This window comes from Pelodiscus sinensis, chromosome 5 (genome assembly GCF_052426305.1).
Source record: "Pelodiscus sinensis isolate ZL-2025 chromosome 5, ASM5242630v1, whole genome shotgun sequence".
Classification (NCBI taxonomy): Eukaryota; Metazoa; Chordata; order Testudines; family Trionychidae; genus Pelodiscus; species Pelodiscus sinensis.
The window spans coordinates 71,702,332-71,727,526 of NC_143056.1; the positions used below are offsets into that span (position 1 = coordinate 71,702,332).

The 25,195-nt window shown below is 48.2% G+C and overlaps 1 protein-coding gene across 8 annotated transcripts in view; it reads left to right on the top strand.

The window, feature by feature from the left end:
- PLEKHH1 (pleckstrin homology, MyTH4 and FERM domain containing H1) overlaps positions 1-25,195 on the top strand; it is a 101,149-nt gene that overhangs the window by 56,694 nt on the left and 19,260 nt on the right. For all 8 annotated transcript variants that reach the window (XM_075927390.2, XM_075927391.2, XM_075927385.2 and 5 more), the window contains 12 exons: positions 470-556; positions 1,720-1,881; positions 2,506-2,586; positions 5,776-5,955; positions 6,966-7,074; positions 8,123-8,235; positions 13,382-13,558; positions 14,801-14,898; positions 17,144-17,321; positions 18,532-18,687; positions 20,132-20,232; positions 23,615-23,756. In XM_075927390.2, coding sequence (XP_075783505.2) covers positions 470-556; positions 1,720-1,881; positions 2,506-2,586; positions 5,776-5,955; positions 6,966-7,074; positions 8,123-8,235; positions 13,382-13,558; positions 14,801-14,898; positions 17,144-17,321; positions 18,532-18,687; positions 20,132-20,232; positions 23,615-23,756 — 1,584 coding nt within the window. The remainder of the gene's footprint in view (positions 1-469; positions 557-1,719; positions 1,882-2,505; positions 2,587-5,775; positions 5,956-6,965; positions 7,075-8,122; positions 8,236-13,381; positions 13,559-14,800; positions 14,899-17,143; positions 17,322-18,531; positions 18,688-20,131; positions 20,233-23,614; positions 23,757-25,195) is intronic.

The following is a 25,195-nucleotide window of genomic DNA, read 5'->3' on the forward strand; positions in this document are numbered from 1 at the left end:
AAACATTCTGTTCTTCTATCTCCACATATTCTTGGCTGGCTAGTGTGGGGATATCCCCTATTGGTGTGCTGTGCTTAATGGTCCCTGAGAGCTAAGTTCTCATTAGCCTAGGGGAGGAGACACCTCTCCCTCTATCCCTAGGGTGGCAGCCAATGTTCCCTCTAATCTTTTGCATCCATGTGTGGATTTTTTCCATCCATGTGCAGAATACATGTTAGGTGCACCAAGGCATATGCGAATATGCACCACCAGTCGAAACAAGACCTAGCTGTGGGAATTCTGCTAATCAGCTGGGCAGCTTTGGCATTTCTCCTGAGTGGCTGCAAAACCACCCAGTTTACAGAGAACACTAGTGGCAACAACATGTTGCCTAAGATGCATCCAGCTGTGATGTCTCCTGTTCCATACTTCTAGCTGGCTGATAAAGCTAGTGCTGATCCTTTTGAGAATGTTGCCTTTCTCTCCACAGAGCGATGTTATCCGCAAGCCTCAGGGGCAGGCTGAGCTGAATTCTTCTTGCCAGATCATTCGGGGTGAAGGGTCTCAGACATTTCAGGTGAGAATCCCTTTTGGCCTTACGCATAACCATCTTCTCAAGGATGTAAGCAGGGCAGGGTGGGAGAGGAGCTACTTCAGTCTGGATGGTGAACTTAGTCATGACAGATGTGTACTGACTTTCCTAGCTTTTATTTGCCTTGTGTTTCAGCTTAGAGAGGCAGTCTGTTTTGTATAAAAATGAGCTCAAACCCAGCTTTCATGTTCAAAGAGGTTCAGATAATCCCACCCTCTCTCCCACAATCCCCACATTTCAACTTACTTAAGAAAAGTTGAGCCTCCGTGAAAGAAAGTGGCTCAACCAAAGGCAGGAGTTCCAGGAATCTTCTCAGCGAGACCATTCTCATCAACTTGGGAGAAACATCTACATTGTTGGAATCATCTGAAAACTGAGTCTCCAGCCATTTGAAGTGGGCCCATCGCTAGCTCTACTTGTCATGGGGCAGGGTATCAGTGCCAGGGGACGTCTCTGTAAAGGAGGTGCGATATTAAAGCCTCCCATGCATTCTGACTCAGACTTGCGTAGAATGTGTTCTTTTTGTACTGAAGTTAACTGAAAGTTAGTGTTAATATCTTATATTTATGGAATACGTTTCATCTCAAAGGACCCTAAAGCACTTTGGAAGCTATTGAGGGTAGAGGGCAAACATTGGCTATAAATATGAATGTATAAATAAAGAGAGAGACACTACTTCACTCACCACTTTAAAAAAATGAAACCACCTCTGTAGTGACATAGAGTAGTTATTTAATAGCCCTAAGCAACATTGCAGAACAGGATTGGAAATTAAGGAGAACATTCTATCCAGCAAAAACATGGGGATGGGCGGGAGGGGTTTACAAACGCATATAACTATTTGAGTTTGAATTCAGCCAAGACGCATGAATTAACTCTTCTACTCTTATAAAAATCAGCATCTGAGGAAGTGAGTTGTAGCTCACGAAAGCTTATTCTCTAATATGCTAATAAATGTGTTCATCTTTAAAGTGCCATGGGACTCCTTGGGTTTTGGTTTTTGTGTTTGTGGGTTCTTTTCTTTTCTATTTTTTTTCTGAAACTAACAATGCTACTTCTTGGAAACCATATGATCCTATGACCCAGTATTTGAAGGAGAGATGACAAGTATTCAGACTGTGACATTTCCCTTCCTCCTTTCCCTCTAGCTCATCACTGAAAAGAGGACCTACTTCCTTACAGCAGACTCTCCCAATATCCTGGAAGAATGGATCCGTGTCCTGCAGAGTATTCTCAAGGTTCAGGTGACCAGCTCTGCTGCTCTCCCTCAGAAGGATGCCAAACCTACTGTAAAAGGCTGGCTCACTAAGGTAAGGTGGCCCTAGCGCAGTCAGTCTCCCTTGACACTGAAAGGACAGACTTTTAGCCCTCTGGGGTTTATCTACCAACGGCCTGCAAGAAGTGGGTGTTTTAATTCTCCCTGGAAAGGCAGAGGTGGATTCCTGAAGCTCAAAGGAGCAGGGAAAGAGGATGTCAAGATTATATACAATGAAGAATGGAATAGAACACCCTGTCAGAATACACTGACCCTCTCCAATAGTACAATGCAAGACAACTGCAAAATATTTTACTGCAATTTAAGTAAATGCTTTTATAATGGCACATATAATTAACTTGTGGAACTTGTTGCTGTAGGATATTAGCAAGAAAATTGTCTAGTAATGTTTCAAATGGATTAGACATACCCTCAATTACTTAGATACCAACATTCCATCTTCAAAAGCATCTGAGTGGCTTAGGTGCTTTTGAAAGTGTTTCTCTGGATCTTTGCAGGGGTCATGACAGATAGTTTTACACTAGCTCAGAACAATTAGTATTGAGAACCTGCCAACAAGAGATTCAAAGGGAAAGAAAACATTCCAGTAACTGCTGCTGGCCGTGCAGTAAGATCCAATCCCTAGATTACATCTTTCATTCCTTTGCCCTTCCTGTAGGTGAAGCATGGTCACTCTAAGTTGGTTTGGTGCGCACTGATTGGGAAAGCGTTTTTCTACTATCGAAATAATGAGGACAAGGTACTTTGTGTTCCTTCTGCTATGTCTCATATAGTTTCTCTGTTCTTTTACCTATTATCCCATCTTACTCCAAACAATCCCATTTTCTCCCATGTTTCAGCCCTAGCTAGTACCTCCCACTCTGCAAAAATGCCTACATCTGCTACTAGAAATACAAATACATTGTCTTCAAAAATACCAAAGACACATAACTAACAAAGCATGTACCTGCTGTCTCCCAGATTGCTCCACTTGTATCTCTCTCACTTCCTTTGTCTTTGTGTATTTTAACTTGTAAGTTGTGGCAGGGACTGTATCTCCCCATACGTGTGTAAAGCACCTGGGCACATGAGGAGGTGCTGCCACAAGACAATACATATTAATAACATGGGGTATGTCTACACTACCCTCCTAGTTCGAACTAGGAGGGTAATGTAGGCATACCGTACTTGCAAATGAAGCCTGGGATTTGAATTTCCCGGGCTTCATTTGCATAAGCGGGGCGCCGCCATTTTTAAAACCCCGCTCATTCGAACCCCGTGCAGCGCGGCTACACGGGGCACGAACTAGGTAGTTCGAACTAGGCTTCCTAGTTCGAACTACAGTTACTCCTCATTCCACGAGGAGTAACGGTAGTTCGAACTAGGAAGACTAGTTCGAACTACCTAGTTCGTGCCCCGTGTAGCCGCGCTGCACGGGGTTCAAACGAGCGGGGTTTTAAAAATGGCGGCGCCCCGCTTATGCAAATGAAGCCCGGGAAATTCAAATCCCGGGCTTCATTTGCAAGTGCGGTATGCCTACATTACCCCGCTAGTTCGAAATAGCGGGGTAGTGTAGACATACCCATGGGGAGAAGGAGGCAGTTTTCTAATCACTTCTGCACTGTATCTGTGGAAGCTCATCCCGAACATGCATTCCTTTATACTCTAGATATCTGCACCCAGTATAGCGAGAGAAGCTGTAGGTCAGGGTTGGGATGACTCTTCAGAGCAGCATAGAGGAAACTAGAACAGCATGTACCAGGCGTGGGAAAAATACATCCTGCAGGCCAGATCTGGACCACCAAACATCTTCCTCTGGCCCGCCCTGACCCTCTGTGCCAGGGTGGAAGGAAAATGTCCTGCACCACAGCAGGGCGTTCAGACAGTCTGCATGCTTTCTGCAGTCCTAGCTGTGTGGCTCCTAGAAGTGCCACAGCTGGAGGTAGCTGACAAGCCTGTCTCTGCGTGCCCCTTGCGGGGAAGGAGGGCACCCTCAGCACCATCCTCACTGCTCCCATTTGCCAGACACTGATCAATGGGAGCTATGAGGTGGTACTTGTAGGCTTCATGCAGAGACACGCTGCCCCCCTTATTCCAAGGGGCACACAGAGACAAGTTTAGCAGCGGTAGCTGGCAGCTTTGAGGGGCGTGGGCCTGCCTGCCTGAATGCCCTGCTGCACTGCCCACTGGGAACTGCCTAGGACCACCACCTCCCAGCCAGCACCAAAGCCTGCACCTGGCAACATCTTCCATACTGCAACCCCTCTGCCCCAGATCAGAATCCTTACCTGCACCCAAACTCCATCCCAAACCCTATATCCCCTCCATTAATATAAAAAAGTGCAGCCTGTGATCACTTACCAAAATTCTTGGAGTGGATCCCCGCAAAATTATTGATCACCCCTGGCATATACCCTCTGTCTGGCTCTAGCCTATGCTGGTATTTTAATATATATTTTACTGTACCACCTAACGACTTCTTCAGTCTCAAGGGCCAGTTGCAGTAGGTACAGTATAGTGAGAGAGAGTTCCTTTCCTGCAGAGCTTACAATCTAAAGTAATATGAACTGCAACAGAGGAATATGATGGGCAATTGGAGGAGAAAGGAAGGATCAACGATTATTTGTGGATGAAGCCATCTTTTCATTGTATGTGTACAGTGCTCCGCATAACGGGGCCGTGACAAAGCAGCCATGCCCTGAACGCCCTGTTATTGCAGGCCATGGCATGACACATGCACCTGTGTTGTCGGTATCCCCTTGGACCTGTAATAATAGGGATAGTCTCTCTTGGTATCCAGTTCAACAACCAACTGCTAGTCATGATTTACTGCTGAATATATTCAATAATCCACAGAAACCTCACAATAAAATTCTGAAAGCCCAAGGCACCCAACAGGTTCCCAGCAGTTTTCCATGCTTTCTGTAAGGACTTAATTTCTATCTCACCCTCCCAACTAAAGATGTGATAGTGTACATAGTTAACCAGTGAGCCAGTTACACGCAGGCCCCCCCGCCCCCCCACACACACACTCTGTCCTGGGGGGGGACAGGCAGGAGCTGGTGCATGCGGGGAGCTGACTTAAATTTTCAGCGGTTACACATTTACATAAATACACACATTTTAACATCCCTACTTCCAATAGCCAACCCCAGACTGTTATTGCCCTTGTTCCAGGGCTCTGCTCCACAGGTCACCTGCCTGAGAATTCCCTGCCTGGAAATCCAATTCCTGCTCAAGGAATATCCCTCCATGACTGATCCCTTATTCTGGGCTTAGCTTCCTACAAGCCTCCACTGTGGAATGCTGCAAGAGAACTTCCTAACTCATCCCACTGACTGATTCTTCTGTACCTGTGGTGGACAATCCCTGACCCGCGGGCTGGATGTGCTGCACCAGGGTTAGCCCCTGGAGGGCCGCCATCACTATATTTACCTGCATCTCCACAGATTTACCTGCATCTCCACAGGTACAGGCACTTGCAGTTCCCATTGGCCGCAGATCTCTGTTCCCAGCCAATGGGAGCTGTGGGAGACAGTGTCCCGCTGGTCCATGCCGCTTCCTGCAGCTTCTTTGGCCATGAACAGTGATCCATGGCCAACAGGAACTCCAAGCATCCGTACCTGCGAGGCACAGATAAAGCAGTGGCAGCCTGTCGGGGCTAACCCTGGCGAACCACCTCCATTCTTATTACCTACCTATGCTCTGTACCATGTGAGTCCTACCCCTGCTCCTGGGACTCGCTTTCAAGCATCCACCCTTGTATTTCAGACTCAGCTTCCTTTAAATCAAGCTGGTTCCTCCCCTTAATCCGCAGGCCTCTGTCAAACTCTCTTGAACTCAGCAGGGGCTCCACCCACCTCTGCCCAAATCCCATCAGCATTCTTCACCTTTTGCAACACACTTCACCCTTTGGAGACAGGATACGTACCTTCATTTCTTTTCCCAGTGTCCTCTGGGGCATTTGTACATACGCAAGTCAAAGGTGGAGGAGGTGGATCGTTCCTGTGACTCAGATGAAGATTATGAAGCCACTGCAGGGGGTCTTCTCTCATCCCATTATACCTTGGTGATTCACCCACAGGATCAGAGTCCAACCTACCTACTCATTGGTACCAAACACGAGAAGGTATGAATCGGTGACTTGGGAGAGCAGGGATGTGTGGTGCTGGTATAACTTGGTACCAGTGTGTGGAAAATACAGATGATTCAACCAGTCTGGTTAAGATAAGAACCATCCAGAAAATTCCCCAAATCCAACTCTAACAATCAGGTTCAGATTTTGAGTCTGGTTTAATTTTTTTTTTCCCCCTTCTACGTATTTATAATTTTTGCTGCCCTCTCTGCAGCTGAGGGCTCAAGATACCAAGATTTCCAAACCCTGCCGAAAATCATCACAGCAGACTTACTTTGGAAGGGGGAGGGATAGCTCAGTGGTTTGAGCATTGGCCTGCTAAACCCAGGGTTGTGAGTTCAATCCTTGCAGAGGCCATTTAGGGATTTGGGGCAAAAATTTGTCAGGGATGGTACTTGGTCCTGCTGTGAAGGCAGGGGACTGGACTTGATGACCTTTCAAGGTCCCTTCCAGTTCTAGGAGATAGGCAATCACCATTAATAAATACTTTCTAAGTCCCTCTCCACTCACAACCTTGCAGAACTGTCTTCTGCCAGACACAGGTCACACAACAGTGAGCTGGACTAGGGATGTGAACAACTAGTGCTTATCGGATAGTCAACATGCTAGTTGCTCTCCCCACCCTTGCTGCCTCCCCACCCTTGCTGCCTCTATCAGAAAGAGGCAACAAGAGGGTGGGGAAAGAGGAGCATAACCTATGCTCTGCTCTACTACTCCTAAAGAATGGGTGGGAGTTCCTTGGAGCTTGGTGCTGTGCTGTCTTAAATTCCCAGGATCCATCTGAATCTCACTTATGATTTGATGAACAGTGATTGCCTCAAACCATTTAGCTAGCCCACTTGCAAGCCAAGCCATTGCTGGCCTGGGTGCCAAAAATGGATGCCAAAAATGGAATGAGTGAAACTTGTGTGTGTTGACTCTGTTGACTGGTCATATATATAGATGACTGTGAGAATATCACTGGGTTTCCAGCATCACCTGTTCTTTTCATGCTATTTCCTCAGGATACTTGGCTGTACCATCTGACAGTAGCAGCAGGCAGCAGCAATGCCAAGGTGGGCACAGCATACGAACAGCTAATTGGAAAATTACTGGATGCAGAGGGAGACCCACGTAAGTAGAACCCCAAAATGTCTTTCAATGGTTTGAATCCATCCACAGAGGAGAAGAAGGGATAGTGAAATAGATCAGCAAAGGGATAGAGCGCCTTTCACCTCTAAGTATACAGTAGCACTTCAGTAGAGGACTCGAGCACTACATTGACCCTAGGTCGCCAATTAATTTATCAAAGCATCTGCAGCTCCTCTTACATTGGAGAGCAAACTACAGAAAGCTCAGCCAAATCTGGGTTGTTCTTAATAAATAAGAATTTAAGAAATAAAAGTCTGAATCTGACTCCCTGGCACAGTGTACTTTGAGTTTCACTTACCCATGTGCACATATACTCTCTCGCTCTCTCTGTCAGCTCCCCATGTGTGTGTGCATACACACAGACTTAACCCTGGATACCCCTCACAGCCATAGACATTTATTCATTCACACATGCATATACTGTCTCTCACATTCCTACACACCTGTTTACTCACTCTTCCTCATGTAGACACATACCACTTGTACCCATTCACAGGTATACAAACCACACATATGCTATCACACCTCTGAATACGCACATGCTCTCTCCTGCACGCCCATGTATACATACTCCTGTCTCTGAGCTTTGACCAGTGTGCCATAATAGCTTCCACTGATAAAGATCCAGATAGCACGTCTGTTTCACAGACTCAGTCTCTCATTTGCACCAGCAGATGGTGCTGCTTCCCACCACAGTCCAGCCTGTGTGATGCTCTCAGATGGCAGGAGGACAAATTGCAGGGCTGCTCTCTGCAGCTACCTGGCATTGCTTGCCGGCATTCATAGCTTCTTAGCCACTGTTAGGGTCATGAATTCATTGGAGTCAATAGAGTGACACCAAGGATTAATGTGACCCAATGTGGTGCTGCTTGCCCTAATTGCTTACTAATTGGGCCAGGCTTTTTTTTCTATAGGGATCAAAGGGGGCTCTACTGTGGAAGATTTTGCTGGGAGGTTCCCTCTCACCTTGTATCAAACTTATGCTTCTGTGTTCCTGAGGCTGCATGTTTTTACTTCATCTGTCACCCAGAATCTCCGTTGTGGAAACACCCCATGCTGTGCTACAGTAAGGATGGGCTGCACACCTCCCTTACTACTCTGCCATCAGAGGCGCTGCAGACAGAAGCCCTCAAGCTCTTCAAGGTAATTAACAACCAGTATAAAAGATTTCAGCTGTTCTGTTCAGTTATTTTAGGGGAAGGGTAAGCTCTGTGAAAGACCTTACTGCTGCTCTGTTGGCACAGATGGGGCTAATGTGTCACTTGTAATACAAGGGGCCAATCTGTCTACCTGGTGTATTTTATTCTATGCAAACAACCAATTGGCTTCTCACTTTTTTGGAGGGGGAGCAGGTATCTCAGGGTCAGCTTCTGCATTGCAGGACTTGTCTATCTCCTTCTCCAATTGCAGCAGTGGAGCGAGAGGAAACAGCTTATTGCCCAGCTCCCTCATGCCTTCCAGCCAGGGGACCGGGGTAGGCAACTCATTGCCTGACTCTCACCCTTCTCCCCCTGCTTTGGGTCCTGGAAACATTAATGCCAACACTATGTTCTGGTCTACAATAGGAAATAAGGTTGGTAAAATCATGTCACTCTCAGGTGTGAAAAATCCACACCCCTGAGTGATGCAGTTAAACCAGCCTAACCTCCAGAATAGACAGGGTGACGTCAAGGGGCGGATTCACCTACTGACCTAGCTATATTCTTGGGGAGATGATTATAAAAAGCCCTCCCATCACCATAAGTCACACCTGCACCGAAGCACTACAGTGGTGCAGCTGCCGTGTTTTTAAGTATAGAAGGAAAGCAAAGGTGTGATTAGGGGATAAAGGATTGCTGAGGGGAGCAAGCAGCAGTGGAGAAGGTTCTTATAAACAACTGCATTCATTGATGCTTGAGAGAGATGACAGAGAAAGTTGTTTTGGGGGTTGGAGCAGGGAATTGACTCAGGATTACTAACCACAGTCGCTCTGTACCTGTGTTACCTTCTACAAAATGGGATAATTGATGTTTATAAAAGAATCCTGTGTTATGGATAGGAATAATCTGAAACTCTGCAGCTTACTGTAGCATCTGGGGCTATCACTGTTGACTGTTGCTGTATTTTATTATTTATAAAGGCACCCTCTCAGAGTATTTTACCTTAAATTTGTAGCACCCTTAGTATGCCAAGTTATGAAGCCCACTGGAAGATTTACTAGTGTGACCAAAGATGCCTTTTATAATAATGGACTAAACAGAATTCCATGTTTAGCATCATAACTAGGCCCCATTGCTAACAGTAGTGGAAAGGAATATAGAACAGGGGGCTGGAAGCCAGGGATTCTGTTCCTGGCTTTTCTTGTTGTGTAATGCTGCATGATTATCGCTTTCTGCACGTACTGTAAAAAGTGCTCTACTTGAGGTGTAGTCTGTGTATGCGGTATACAGGTACAGTGACCATACACCCCTTTTTTTCTGGGACAGTCCCGGATTTAAGGGTTCTGTCCCAGTGTCCCGGTAAAAGCGGCAAATGTCTGGGAAAGCCCGTTGGGATCCGGCTACAAACGGCACCGCCATTTCCCCCCCCCCCATCTGGAACACCGTTGCAGACACCCAGCACTAGCATGGTGCAGCAGCCAACGTCCAGCCTCCACCCAGCACGTAAGCAGCTCTTTGGTGCTTTGCACAGGCACGCAGGGCCGCTGCCAGTGGCGCAGTGTCCAGAGCGCAAAGCTCCCTTGCAGCACGTGCCGCCATCCCACACATTCCTCTCCCCCCCATGGCCCTTCCCTCTCGCCGCGGGACTGCCAGCCCAGCCACGCCGCCTCCTCCATCCTCAGGTGGCCGCCGCTGCTGGAGTGGGAGGGCAATAAACCCGGCAAGCCGCTCCTGGGATGGCAGAGACTGCGCAGAGCCTGGCTGGAGCACTGCAGAGCAGGGTATGTTTGGGCTCTGCCAATGTGCTCTTTGCATGGCCCTTTCTCCCCCCGCCCCTTCCCACCCTGCTGGGGGAGCGGCAGTGCATGGACCCACTCGCTCTGCCGCGTGCCGCAAGCCGGGTCTGGGGGGTTGGTGGCTTCCTTCCTCCCCGCCCCTCATGCTCCTGCTAATGGGAGCCAAAGCTGGTGCAGGGACTCCAATAAAATTAGCACTGCACAGCCCAGCTCCAAGCCCAACAAGCGGTCCTGATCTGAAAGCAGCTGGGGCCAGTGCTGCGGGGACTTCTGAGGCCCGACCACAGACTCCAGCCCCACAAACTGGAAGGCAGAAGGTGTGGGAGGGGCAGGGAGGAAACTAGGAAGAAGGGAGGTGGGAGAGGAAGGGGCTTGTGCTGAGGGGAGGGGGCAGAGCAGAAGAAGAAAGGGAAAGTCACCAAGGGACAGGGTGGAGGAAAGACAAATGCCAGGGGGGCAAGTGGAGACAATGAAGAAAAGGGCAGGAGACAGGAGGGGAGGTGGCAGAGGGAGGGGAGGTGCTGGGAAAAGGGTTGAAAGGAGGGGAGGGTATGAGGAAGGCGGGGATGGAGCAAGTCATGTGTGAGGGCACAGAGGGGCATAAGGGGAACAGGGCCGAGGGTGGTGAGGGGATGGGCATCAGGGAAAAAGAGGGCAAAGGGGGCAGGGGCAGTGAGGGAAGGGGGAGGCACCAGGAGGGTGCAGGGGTAAGGGAAGATGCAGGTGCCAGGGGATTCTGGGGGTGAAGCAGAAGTAAGGTTGTCAGGTGTCCAGTATTCAACTGGACAGTCCGGTTTTTGGGCCCTCTGTCCAGTAAAAAAATTTCAGGAAATACCGGACATGTGCTATGTCCAGTATTTTCTGGTTTCCCGTCTGAGCGCCCGACGGAAGCGGGGTGGGGGTGGGGGGAGTGGCTGGGAGGTGGGGCGTGATCGGCGCTGGGAGCCTCTGGTTGCATCTGAAGTAGGAGTGATGCCTTGCGGAGGAGGAGAAGCCCTGTCGGTGCTCCTGAGCGCTGTTCAGGTGTGTTGTGGCGCCGTAGCTGGACTCGCTCGTGCTTTGCTGGGACTGTGCGTGGGATGGGCAATGCCCTGGGATCTGCATGTGCTCGGGTCAGTCCCGCTCTTCACCAGCTGATTCTCTCCCCCCCCCCCCCCCCCCAGCCAGCCCTGCTCCCCCTGACACCCTCCCAGCAAGCCCTGGTTCCTGCCGGCTGGTTCTCCTCCTCCCGATCTCCCCCAGCCAGCCCTGCTGCCCCTGACCTCCCCCCTGCCAGCCCCGCTTCCGGTCCTCCACCCCTTCGCTCCTCCCAGCCAGCCCCACTCCCCTCCCAGCCAGTCCCTTCTCCCCACCCCCCATCCCAAGTGTGTCTGGTATTTTTTCTGAAGCTACTTGGTAACCCTAAGCAGAAGGGCAGACACCTTGTAACATCTTAAGCATGGCTTAACCAACTGACGTCTTTATTTCCATCTCCCCACCGCTGTCCCTTTGCAGTCCCCCAAGTCCTGCTCGCTCTTGAGTCCCCCTTTTCCGCTATCGTCGCATCCGCCAGTGCCTCCCGGTAGCCCCAGGTAATGGGGGGAAGCGGGGTCTGGGTCCGCCCTCACTCATGGACCCCAGCCCAGGGCCCTAAGGACGCAGACCCACTTGGGTCCGGTCCAGCTGACGGGGCTTCCCGCCGTAACGCGCCAGCCTGTGGGCAGCTGAGAGCCCTGCCCTGGGCTGCTTCCTTCCCTCCCTTACCTAATCCGGTCTTTCCCCGGCGTCCCGGCCGCTTGCCACGTCCCCACATGGACCTGTCGGTCGGCTTGTTCCCCGCACTGTTCCTCCTCTCTCGAGACGCTGTGGGTCCTTTCCTCAGCCTTTGGCGCTGGATGTTGCGTCACACCTCTCCCTCCCCTCTGGAGACGCTAGGAGCCCTTTTTAAGCCTTGGCGCTGGGGTGTTACGTCACACCCCGTTGCCCTCCTCTGGCTCCTCCCTCTCCCCTCCGTATTGCCTCGGCGCACACCGCGCAAGCCTTTTGCAGCTGCTCGGGACCCTGCCCTTGGCCTGCGCCGGGAGGTAGGAGGAGTGCGGGCACCGATCTACGCTCCGGGTTGCCCGGGGTCGCGCAGCGCCGGCTCCTTCCCTGCCGCCCCGCGCCCTGTACAGGACCATGGCGGGCGGCTGTTAAGTGCGGGGCAGCCGTGCCCCGTCACACACCTGCAGAAGAGAGACCAGAACCAGAAGAGAGAGGCAGGGAAGTGTTAGGAGAGGGGATGAGGAGGGGTAGCTCACATGATCAGAGTGGGGCTACTGGAGGAGTCGGCACAGGGGGGAGAGAAGAGCTGCTGCCGGGATGCAGGTCTCAGGAGGGCTGAGGGGAGTGAGAAGGGCAGGAGTCAGGAAAGCTGAGGAAGGTGAGGGGTTAGGGGGAAGCAGGCACCAGGGGAGATGATGGAGCAAGGAGAGGAGACATGGCAGCAGAGGGAAAAGGTAGAGGTTTATAAGATATTTATTAATAACTTGGGTGCTACAGTGGCACATCCAAACAAGCCACATGAACTCAGTACTGGTGCACAACACAAAATTCATTCTGCTCATGGGAGGAAACTCTTAAGAGGGAACACTTCCCCCAGCCTCTCCACTGCCCCTCCCCCCCGGGAGTTAATGTGACACAAATTGGGTTAATGCAATTGTAGGATAGTTGCATGAGGGGGGTTTGGTGGGGGCCAAACTCATCCCTATTGGTAGGAGGATGGTAGGAAAAGTTCTTAGAGGGGGTTACATGACACCTTTTAGTTCTGGTCATGTCCCCATCTTGACCCCGAGAGTTTTACCTCCATAAGCGTGGCTAATGGGGGTCAGAGGTGTGGTTAACGGGTCAGGGGGTGTGACTAATGGGGGTCAGGGATGTGGTTAACAGGGTTCAGGGGGTGTGGCTAATGTATCCCTAATTTTAGTTCAGAAAATATGGTCACCATACATATAGGGCAAAGTGAAAAAGTTTGTAGGAAAGGAGAAGCATGGTCCTGCAGAGGTAAGGCATAGGCTTGGAAGTCAGGAGATCTGGGTTTTCTCCTTCTAGGTGCTGACACACCTTGGAGATTCACTTCTGTCTGAGCCATGCTCTCCACATCTGGAGCTAGAAGGTGCTGTGGGGAAAAAGTGAACTATTATTGTAATGCCTACAGGGGGAACCAAACCTGGGGCATCTGGAGCTTGCATGAACCTCTAGTCTACAGCTTGAGCTAAAAGCCAGTGGGCTCTCAACTAAGGCTGTAGAGCAGGCTCGTTCTAAGTGCCATTAGATGAGACAGTGAACCATACCCAGTAGGTGTGTGGGTTACACTATTATTTCCCTTTCTTGCAGTCCTGTCAGCTGTTCATCAATGTCCCTGTGGAGGCTCCATCTATTGATTACCATGTGTCACTTGCCCAGACAGCATTACAAGTCTGTCTGACTCATGCTGAGCTACAGAATGAAATCTACTGCCAACTAGTTAAACAAACTAGCTGCCGGCAGCCACGAAACCACTCAGTCATTCAGGTGAGCCCCTCTCAGCCACTTCCTTGCCCACCCCACCCCCATCTGTGCCACGGCAGGCTGCTCTGGCCAGGCCAGGGTCACCATGGGCGGGGGCTGCACTGGCCAGGCTGGAGCACCCCTCTGCCTGGCACCTGGCTTAATTCATGTCCTTCCAGGCTCTGCTCTGGTTACACAACAGGAACAGGAAGGTGAGTGCTTCCAATTCAGAAGTCCACACTCTGTTGCCATTGGCTCTCCAGGCCTCTTGCGAACTTACTTCCTGCTTCCCTAGCATTCCTCTCTAGGACCCATTATTTATGGTTTTAACCGGGGTGGGGAACCTTTTTTGTGTTGGGGGCTGCTGACCCAGAGAAGAATCAGCTGGAGGCCACACACAAGTGAGAAGCAAAAAAGAAAAAAAACACCTCACTGACTGGCCCGACTGAGAAGCAGAAGGACACTCCCCACATTACCCTCGCACAACAGAGCCTAGAGAGGGCCAAGCTAGTAGATATTCTGGCCCTCCAGGCTGTGGGGTGGGGACAAAAATGAGGGGTTCAGTGTGTGGGAGGAGGCTGCCAGGAATCAGGCTTGGGGTGTCAGGTCTGGACAGGAGGGAGGAGGCAGGCATGGGTTGGGAATTGGTGGGTCTGGGAAGGTGGTAGGATGCAGGAGCAGAGTGCAGGTGCGGGGTCTGGGTGGGAGGACATGCAGGAGCGGCGTGGAAGGTCTGGGTGGGAGGTAGAGTGCAAGAGTGGAGGGCGGTGCAGGAGCTTCCTCCCCCAACCGAGTGGAGCCTGTGGGTCAGATCCAGCCCCGGCTTGCCTGACACTAGCCAACAAGGCTCTGGGGTCCCTGCCATCTGCAGCAGGGAGCCAGCACCTTCCAGCCCCTAGGGATGGAATGGGGAGGGGGCGAGGTTCTGGAGCACTAGCACTGGCTCTGCAATACTGGGGGAGGGAAGCCCTGATCCTCAGGGGCCAGATCCAGGCAAGCCGTGGGCCGGATTTGGCCCCTGGGCTATAAGTTTCCCATCCCTGGTTTTAACCTTTACAGGCAAGATAATTAAGGTTAGGTCTCAAGAGTTAACTACTGTGAAAAGACTTTAGTTAACTGGCTGGAATGTTTAGAAAAGAATATTAACCCCCCACATTCATCAGACACAGGCCAAAATCACTAGTCACTCTTCAAAATCTTGGCCCGGGCAAAAGCAGAGCAAGTATGACTGCACCTTATTTGCTGGTGGACCATTTCTCTTTACAGTGCTGGCAGCTCCTGGCTTTGTGTGCTCCTCTCTTTCTGCCTCAACACCACTTCCTCTGGTATATTAAACAACACCTACAGCGGCATGCAGACCCCAGGTAAATAACATCCCACCTTCATCTTTCAATGGCTTTGTTGCATCCAAATCCCTTCTACAGAATTGTATTAAGGCTAGTTTCTGACTAACCCGTGCAAAGTTGAGTTGGGGAAGGAGATGGCATAAGAAGCCTTCCCCAAGGTCCCCAGCTGTTCTTGTTCAGAAACCATCTTTCAGACACTTTTGACCCACTTTTCCATGGAAGTGTTTTCTAGTCCAGAAGATGGTGGGTATAATGCTTCTGAAAGGTCAACAGGGCTTCTGAGAGGAAAGGGAAAGAGGGCTGGTGGGGCAAATAAAAAAATAAAAAAGTTAAGGGTCCCTGGGTTAATAAACCCAAACTGAATTCCAAAGCGATGAGAAAAATTATTTAAAACCAAACAGAACCTCCCACCAGATTCTCTTTACCCCGGGGGTCTCAAATTTTCAGCCAAAGAGCCACTCCCAGCCAAAGCAGATGCACAATTTACAGGGGTGGGGAGAGCTGTCTGTTCCCATTCCATAATCCCCACCCCTTCCTGCCACTGCCCCTTTCTCTCCCCCTCCCCATCCCATGGCATCCCATCCCCTGAGGCCATGGCTTTGGGGATCACCGGGGGGACCTGGTGCATGGCGGCAGCAGTGGTTGCCCCCACCTCCCCACTCCACCCCCGCACTCCCAGCAAGGGCAGGAGCTGTGGGAAAGTGGAGCATACCTAGCAGGTGCACTCACTCCACTTCCCATGGCTGCTGGCACCGCAGGGAGTGGGTGGGGGGGTGGTTGACCATTGCTGCCACCCTGCAACAACCCCTCCCTCCACCTCTGCCCCCCGGTGATCCCCAAAGCCACGGCCTCAGCTGACGAGGTGCCATGGAAGAGAGAGCACAGAGCGGGGTGGGGCTGGAAAGGGTGAAGCAGTGACAGGAAGAGGTGGGGCTTGGGGAATGGGAACAGAGCCCTCCTTTCCCCCAGATTGCACAAGTGCTCTGACTGGGGATGGCCCGTAGGCTGGGAGTATGAGACCCCTGCTCTATCCTTTTATCAGCAATTGTGTTTCATAGTTGCAGGTTATGTTGCATAACACTCACATTTCTCCTGCACTCCACCCTATAAACACACCAAAAAGAAAGCAACCAATGAAAACTTTTTTAACAGCCATAAGCCATTCTAGGGTGTACTTTGTCTGTTGATGGATTTCTTGGGTAGCTTAAGAAGTTTGGACTTCAATCTTGAATCTTCTTTTGGGGCATGTATCAGTGACTAGATAATGCACACCCTGTTGCAGTTTATTGCTTTATGAAAACTGAATGTGAGTAAACAGCTTGGAATTTCAAACCCAGTCTTGGACAGACATTCATCAAAAATTCATATCAAAACTCTCCTGGGATTTGAAAGAGTCTGTCTGTCTATAATCTTTCTAGCCCATATTTTTCATTATCGTTGCTGCTGCCTCTGCACTTGCTGATTCCAACCAGAATTGGAAATACCAAAACTGGCATTCACATGGTATTATTGCTGGCTCAGTTGAAAGGAGAAAATTCTGTAAATCTTCCGAGAGAACCTAGCAACCATCCTTGTTTTGCAGGCCGAAGAGGTTTGGATCTCAGTCCTAATCTGTGTGTATTTATCTGCATAAAATCTAATATCCAAGGGTAAGTCTACACTACCACCCTAGTTCGAACTAGGGTGGTTAATGTAGTCATTCGAAGTTGCAAATGAAGCCCGGGATTTAAATATCCCGGGCTTCATTTGCATCTTGCCGGGCGCCGCCATTTTTAAATCCCCGTTAGTGCGGACTCCGTGCCCGCGGCTACACACAGCACAGAGTAGGGAGTTCGAATTAGGCTTTCTAATTTGAACTACCGGTACACCTCGTACTCCTCCACGAGGAGTAACAGTAGTTCGAATTAGAAAGCCTAATTCGAACTCCCTACTCTGTGCCGTGTGTATCCGCAGGCACGGAGTCCGCACTAACGGGGATTTAAAAATGGCGGCGCCCGGCAAGATGCAAATGAAGCCCGGGATATTTAAATCCCGGGCTTCATTTGCAACTTTGAATGACTACATTAACCACCCTAGTTCAAACTAGGGTGGTAGTGTAGACATACCCCAACACTATAGAGGTGAATTAGGACACTTACAAATCTACACATTTTCACTTGAGTAACATGCCAGGGAGAGTCACTGAAGAGAGGAATTGATAACAGGCACAGTAAGTGTACCTAAAGCACGTGTTTGTGTGGTCACTCTCTCACTGTCGGATTAGGAGTGAAATAGGCAAGTATGCTATCTACTGTCAGAGGTCTGTGGAGCGCACGTTGCACACTGGAGAGCGGGAAGCCAAGCCTTCAAGAATGGAGATCGTATCCATTTTGCTGCGGAATCCCTTCCACCATTCACTCCCCTTCAGCATTCCAGTGCACTTCATGAATGGAACCTACCAGGTAAGACATGGGCACCATCCTCACTGCACAGACACTGGCACCCTCCCACTTTCTTTTCCCCCCATCCGGCCCCCAGCTGGGGGTTGGGAAAAAGTCCTGCCTCTCAGAGTTGCAGGCAGTGGCAGCTAAAGCCCAGCTGGGAGTCAGGAGGATGCCACAAACAAACTTCCCATCCTCGCTTCTCTGAGATGGTCACCCACCCCGTATTTCCCCCACCCGCCCCCATACAGTCTGCTTTCCCCGCCCCCGCCCAGCCTAGGGGTTGGGGGGCATGCTGTGTTTCTCCCAGGGTATGTCTACACTATAGAGTTTTGTAGGAAAAACAGCCATTTTTCTGACAAAACCCGAGTAACATCAACACTGCAATCACGATCTTTTGAAAGTAAATCAAAAGAATAGAGGGGGTTTTCCTGGTGTTAGTAAAACTCTTTCTACGAGGAAGAAGCCTTTTTCTGAAAGAGCTCTTTCGGAAAAAGGCCTGTGTGGACGGGGAAGAGGGAGTTATTTCGAAAGAAGAGGAAAGAGGAAAAAGCACAGGTGCCCTGCTGGCCATCCCGTCCATAGCAATCACAGCTTACATGCGAGAGAGCATCCATTCAGTGTGGACTCTATCTGTCGCTTTTTCGATGAACTTTTGCAGTGTGGACGCTCTCTTTTGAAAGAAGTTTTTTCAGAAGATCTCTTCCGAAAAAACCTTCTGAAAGAAGCCTGCAAGTCTAGACATAGCCCCAGGCAGCTGCAGCCAAACCCAGCTGCTATGATCAGAGTAGCCTCTCCTCTCCCAACTGCCACAGCCCACCTGGACATCCCAAACTTCCCTACCCTCTGACCCCGCCTCCCCATACCCACCCACTCCTCTCCACACACCCACACACTCTCTCTCTCCCTCCCCCCCTTATGTCCCCTACCTACTGTCTGGGAGAGAGACACTCCTCTGGCCCCAGCAGGGAATAGCTACAACTGGGAAAGAAGTGCGATTCCCCCAGGTGGACAGTCCCGTGCATGGCAGTCCTGAGACCAGGTATGGGACTTATTAACCAGCTGGTCGACTGTGCTGCCACACAGCTTAGCAGGATCCATAGTGCCAGGTACCTCTCAGGTAATTGAAGCCTGCACTGGGGTGTCTCTCTACATTTTTTAGCCACTTGTGACTAGTTCTGTCCCCCAAGATAAGCTTATTTAATTATTTTGATCTCCGGTTCTGTTTCAGGTTGTGGGTTTTGATGGCTCCTCAACAGTGGATGAGTTCCTCCAGCGGCTGAACCAGGAGACGGGAATGAGGAAACTATCTCACACTGGGTTTTCCCTCTTCACAGATGATCCTTCTGGCAAGGATCTGGAGCACTGCCTGCAGGGCACTGTGAAGGTAATTCTCTCCCTACACACCTAGTCAAGACAAGGCAAGAGTTAAAGCCATTAAGGAACCCAGACTTTCACAGAAGTGGGACTTGCCTTGTCTTGACTAGAGTGTTAGATGGTATTAAAGTGACTGGATTCATACACACTCACACCCCGTCTCTTGACAAAAGTACCAGCTATTGCCTATTATGTTACTGTATCCTAACTTTCCACTGACAACAGTATAGCCAGTGTAGGGAGAGCAGAAGCATTTAAGAGAACGTGAGAAGGTTCAGTGCAAGACTTTATATCTGGTTTGGGTATCATCCAAGAAGTTGAGTTATTTGATAAGTTATCCTAAGAAGCCTCTTTTTTCATTGACCTTTATTGGTATGTTAAGGAGGAAATAGATCTTTACTGGACTGTCTGCAAAAGGAGTGGAGTATTTTGGAGAAGGTAATTGGAGCTGAATTGTTTAATATTTGAGAGACAAGGTGGGTGAGGGACCAACTTCTGTTGGTGACAGGGACAAGCTTTCAAGCTACACAGGCCCCTTCTTCATGTCTGGGAAATGTGGCCAGAGCCATGGTCAGGACAGCATTGCTAAATACAAGGTGGAACAGATTGCTTAGCACAAGTAGTTAACACACATTTCAAAGTCCAGTTCAAGGAGAAGTGGCTCATAAACACCTCTTCAGTCGTAGGGGGGAAAAGAAAGGGAGGGGAGGCAGCTTGTGGGGAGAGAAGTTAGTGGGTTGTAAATTGTGATTAAACCATAAATCCAATGTCTCTAACTAATCCGTGATTCTTACTGTTTAGCAAAATTATGAATTTAAACTCCTGGGATTATTTTTTTAAGGTGTTGTGCTGATTTCCTCTAAGAATGAGGACTGGGAGATCAGATATAGAGTGATCTCTTTGTGAAAAATGTTTACCCACAGGTGATATGGTATTTTTGTCTTTTATCGGTTTCCCATGTAAGTTTATTCAAAAGTGTAGTGATTGTCTAGTTTCACCCACATAGTTGTTTTTAGAGGCATTTAGTGCACTGGGTAAGGTGCACATGTTGTGATTGGCATGTGTAGGACCTATGGATCCTGAAGGTTGTGTTGTGGGGAGTGTTGATCTTTGTAGTAGCATAGGTATGTCAGCAGGTTCTGCATCTGTTGTTCTGATGGTATTCATATCCAGGATTATTATATAGATAGAAGCCATTCATGGAGTTTGCACTGGACTGGAATTCACATCCATACTTCCCCCTAGGCTTGGATCTTGAGTTTCCAGTTGGACCAATCTCTAGTTATTATGTGTTGTCTAGCAGTAAAAAAGTATGGTGGGATTGTATGTCATTTCTTGGCTGACTGCATTCTTGATCCACTTTCTCCTTTCCATATCCAAATCCCACTGTTTATAGTTTGCTTACTTTTCATTCAAGCTTTCAGTCAGCTTGAGTGTCTCTGCTATCTTTACAGATCTGTGATGTTATTTCAAAATGGGAACAAGCCTTTAAAGAACTGCATCCTGGAAAATATGAAGGTAGCACAAGAATAGTGAAGCTAACTTATAAAAGCAGGTACTGTGCATAATTTGAGGGAGACACAACTTGGGTGTGATAATATCTTATATTGGACCAACTTGTGTTGACAGAGACAAGTTTTCAAGCTACAAGGAACTCTTGATGTCTGGATAGTTGAGGGAGGCATTATTAAATATTTATCAAGTGCAGAGATCTGCCTACAGGGCCTATAACTTTTAACAGTATTGTTAGAACTGGCAGAACTGTCTTAGGGCTTGTCTACACATGAAAACTAACCCAGAATAAGGTTGGGTGTTAAAGTTATGTCTTTACTTTCAAGATTCTTCCCAACATATTCCCACTCTATCATTTCTCACTCAGTCCTGAAAAGTCAGTTCTCAGGTCTAGTTGGCTCATGATGCCATCCTTCATCACCATAAAGTTTAAAAAAAAGCATCCTTGTGTTGCCCCTAATATCTGAGAGGAGCTCCCCATAGATATGCAAAACTAACTCATTATCCACATTCAAATCCATCTTTGAATTTGGAGGTCTACAAACAAATTGACAGTACTCAGGGAACTCATATCCTGAACAATGTAGTTTCATTATTTCCTTGTATTTCCCGGTCAGTTTGTCCCCATCATTTGTCTTAAGCTTTGTCTACACTTACACTTTCGTTGGCAAACATTTTATGGATCAGGGTGTGAAAAATACATTCCTGACAACATTTCACTTCCAAAATGTGGATGTGGACAGTTCTTTATTGGCAAGAGATGCTCTACTGCAGACATAGTGACCGTTACTCATTAGGGATGGTTTAATAATAATTCTGGATGGAGACCTCTCTCTAATCAGCATAGAGCAGGGATGGGCAAAAGGGCCTCTGCGGGCTGGATGCGACTCACCAAGTGAGTCGATCTGGCTCGCGGAAGCCCTGCTGCTCTCCCCACCTCCAGGCCAATCAGGACCTGGGGGCGGGGGAAAGCGCACAAAGTCTCCTCCCACCCTGCCCCCATCCTACAGGGAGTGCGTGGCTCTTAGAAGTGCCGTGTGCTCCTGGTACAATGGGAGAAGACTTCGCACACTGCCCCCCGTCCCCAGGTCAATCAGGGCTTGGGGAAGGGGGGCAGCGCATGAAGTTATCCTGCGAGCGGCATGGCTATTCTAAGCACTGTGCACTTCTTGCAGGAGGGAGGCAGGGTGGGAGGAGACTTCATGCTCCCCCCACCCTCAGGACAATCAGGGCTTGGCGGCCTGAGAGGGGCTCAGCACTTAGTCAACCAACCGCTGCTGCAAAGAGTGCCACTGGTGGTTGACTCTAAGCACGGCACTCCCTTGCAGGGTGGGAGCAGGGAGTTAGAGACATCACATGCTCCCCCTTCCCAGGCCCTGATTGATCTGGGGGCAGCACAGCTGGCGGTTCTTTCTGGGGGTAGGGCAAAGACATTGCGCGCTCCCCAACCCCAGATCAATAAGGGTCTGTGGGTGGGGAAGCATGGACGTGTCCTAGTCCCGCCCCTTTCGGGGCAGCCCGGAGCCACTTCAGACATTTCCGAAGTCGCCCCCAGTCAAAAATTATTGCCCACTCCAGCATACAGCATCTACTCAGACCTTAAAGCAGCACAGATGCAGAGGTGTAGCTTGTGCTGCTGTAAGATGCATCGTGTAGACAAAGCCTGATACTTAAATTGTTTGTTTTTTGGGGAAGAGACAGTATGTTCTGTGTTTGCACAGCACCTAGCATAATAGAGTTCTCATTCATTACTGGGGCTCGTATCTTCTATAATATAAATAAAGCACAATAATTGTTCCTGCTGATCTTAATCTTTTAATCCATTTTATTCCAGAATAAGTGTCCGCATATGGAATTATTTTTGATGAAATGCCATGTGTGTGGAAAAGGGTATATAGGCCAAAGATAAAAATCAATATATTGTGAAAGGTATCATAGACTTGGAACCAAATAAGAACTAGCTACCATACAACTAAAGTTTTGTATAGCTCCATCCATACAGACTGAATCCTGAAACAGCATTAAATAGTATACACCATATAAAAGGAAGAGAGAATTGGCAAAAGGATAGGTCTACATTGCCAGGAGGAAAATGTGTGCTGTTGAGACTTGCAATGAAATTAAGTCATTGGGGCAAAAAAGATACAGAAAGACTGACCTAAATGGCAGAAGCTGTGCAGAAGAAGGCTCTTCTATAACAACAGAGATATGCTAGATGAGATGGAACAGTCGGGAAGTGGGAGGCAAATCCATAGGGAGAGCTGCACTGAGATCATGGGCTTCGTTTCATACACTGCGCTGAGTTTGTGGGCTTCATACATAAGAAGGGCATTTCTGAAGTGTTCTCTGAAATGAATAGGGAGCCAATGGAGAACTGTCTGTAGGTGAGAGTGGGGTCATGACATCCTTTTGAAGAGTTCCATGCTGGTGGAAAAATGAAGCCCTCCTCAGAAACTAAAGAATTAAATATCAAAGTTTTCTGTATTATCACCCATACCCAACTTAGGGAATGGAACAATGTATATGTCTACGCTGCACAGCTATTTTGGGATACCAAAAGTACACCAAAATAGCAACCCTCCGTGTCTTAACAAGTCGCCTGTTATTTCAAAATATTTTTCAAACTAATAGGTTTGCTATTTCAGCATTCAAGGGATGTCTTGAAATACTGCATTATTTTCAAATTTGGCACTGTGTAGAAGCGCCAAATTTCAAAATATTCTATTTTGAAACAGAATCAAAATAAGATATGTAATTTGCATAGCACAAATTGCGTATCTTATTTTGAGTTTAGCGTGCCATGTAGTTAGGGTTGCCAGATGGTTTCAACAAAAATACCGGACACACTTGACATTGCATTACAAGCTACATTACATCTTATTTAGAAAATACCAGACATTTATATTTTCTCATTTATATTTTCCCAATTTGTTTCCTGAACAACAAGCTCAAATATTGGACTGTCTGGTTCAAAACTAGACACCTGGCAATCCTATGTGTAGACGCACCCTATAAGTTCATGCAATATTCCCTTCACTGCTTAGAGCAGAGCTAAATATGGATTCTCTGATAACTGGAGGAGTTACAGACTCTAATAAATACCATCTATGTCTGTACTTGATAGAAAGGAATCTATTCCCCCAGTTTTATAAAATATTGTTAAGTTGATGAGACATCTTTCAGTAAATGTTTGTCTCACAACCTGGAATCACTTCAAAAGCTATTCCACTCAAAGTGTGGAGGAGGCATGTTCTGTTTTATATTACGTTCTCCCTGTTCATGAATTAGAGGGCTTCAATCTTTGGGGTTTCAGTCCAACTCCTTTTCAATGCACGTAACTCATTTTGAAAAGAATGATTATTTTAACTCTGTGTATGCAGCGTGTTCCTAACATCTTTTCTCCTCTGCATTTCTCTCCTTTTCAGATTGTATTTTCGAAACCAGGCAAAAGGTGAGACAGACAGAGAGCGGTTGCTGCTGGCTTTCCAGATTAGCTGTGAAATAGCCAATGGGAGGTTCCCTGTTAATAAGGAGCTGGCTCTGGAAATGGTGGCTTTGATGGCTCAGGTGAGCAACCAGCCTAGTGTGCTGTTGGATTGAGTTCGGATGTGAGAAGTGGTATAGAATATGGCTGCCAGGGAATTGATCACCATAGCCTTTGCTTTGGACTATCTAAAGAGAAAGATGTTGTACCTTGTGATGTTCTTTCTCCAATGTCTTTACTTCTGTTACATAAGAAACCTGGTGCAGAAGGATAGGAGAAAATCCATGCTCCTTTCCCCAGAAGCTACAAGTGACTGCCATTTTCATGTGCTCTATTGTACGGCTAAGTCCAGTTGTCCAGTTAGTCGGGCTGTACATCAGCCAAACTATAAGTTGCATTACCTTAATTAAGCAATTATGACCATTCTGCCAGCAGTCTAGAACCTTACTCAAAAAAAGCATGTTGCAGGGTCCTAAATTAGGCCTCCATAGATAAGTTACATGTACCGTGTTACCATTGAGGGTTTATTCACGTTGTGTGACAAGTGGTGTGTGACAGGAGAGGTATGTGTAACGGGACTTTAACTGACTTGCTACATTGGCTAAAGCCAATAATGAGTCTGTTCACTAAGTGTACGTCTACGCAGCAATTTTATTTAGAAATAACTTAGTCCATGTCTACACAGAAGGCAGTTATTTCAAAATAATGTTGAAATACTGTCAAGCTGGAAGACTTCTTACTCCAACTCCTGTAACCCTCATTGTACAAGGAGTAAGGGAAGTCGGAAGAAGAGTGATCTATATGGAAATAAGTGCTGTGTAGACGCTCCCAATTTCAATTTCAAAATAAGCTACGCAATTGACATAGCTCAATTTGCATAACTTACTTTGAGTTAAGCCCTGCTGTGTAGATGCACCCTAAGATAGTAAGAGAAAAATACCCCAAAGAGCATATTTTTAGTCACTGGCAGAGGACAGACTCTCTATGTTGTTTAAGCAGAGTTTGAGCACTGCAGGGAAGAGGGAGGGGGAAGTGATACAGGAAACCAGTTGCGACTCTGATCATCATTCAAGAGTAAGTCAAAACTGCAGAGAAGCAGCTTTCATTTGTGCCATTGGCATAAAGCCTGCCTGAGACCTTATCCCAGTGAGGAAACCCCTCTCCACTCATCCCATGGCGTTTTTTTTCTAGATGGTCCCTGACATGCTCGGAATTATGGGGGATTCTACTAGCAGAGTTCCCCTAAGCAAGGAGGAATTTCCACCAGCCACCTCTTGAAACTTTGCATTGCAGCAGACTGGGAAATCTTGCTTATGTTGTTTACAAATAAGCTGGTTTCTTATTGGTCACTTAAAAAATAAAAAGCAATACATAGGGGTCAGTTTTCCAGCACACAGAGTGGCTGGCCCAAATTGTGTTTTACCCTTCACAAAATAAGAAATTTCCTGGGCAGGCCTATCCCCAAGAGTCACTTGCTATGTATGGAAAGGACACTGGTGCAAGAACTTGTCATTTTTCACTG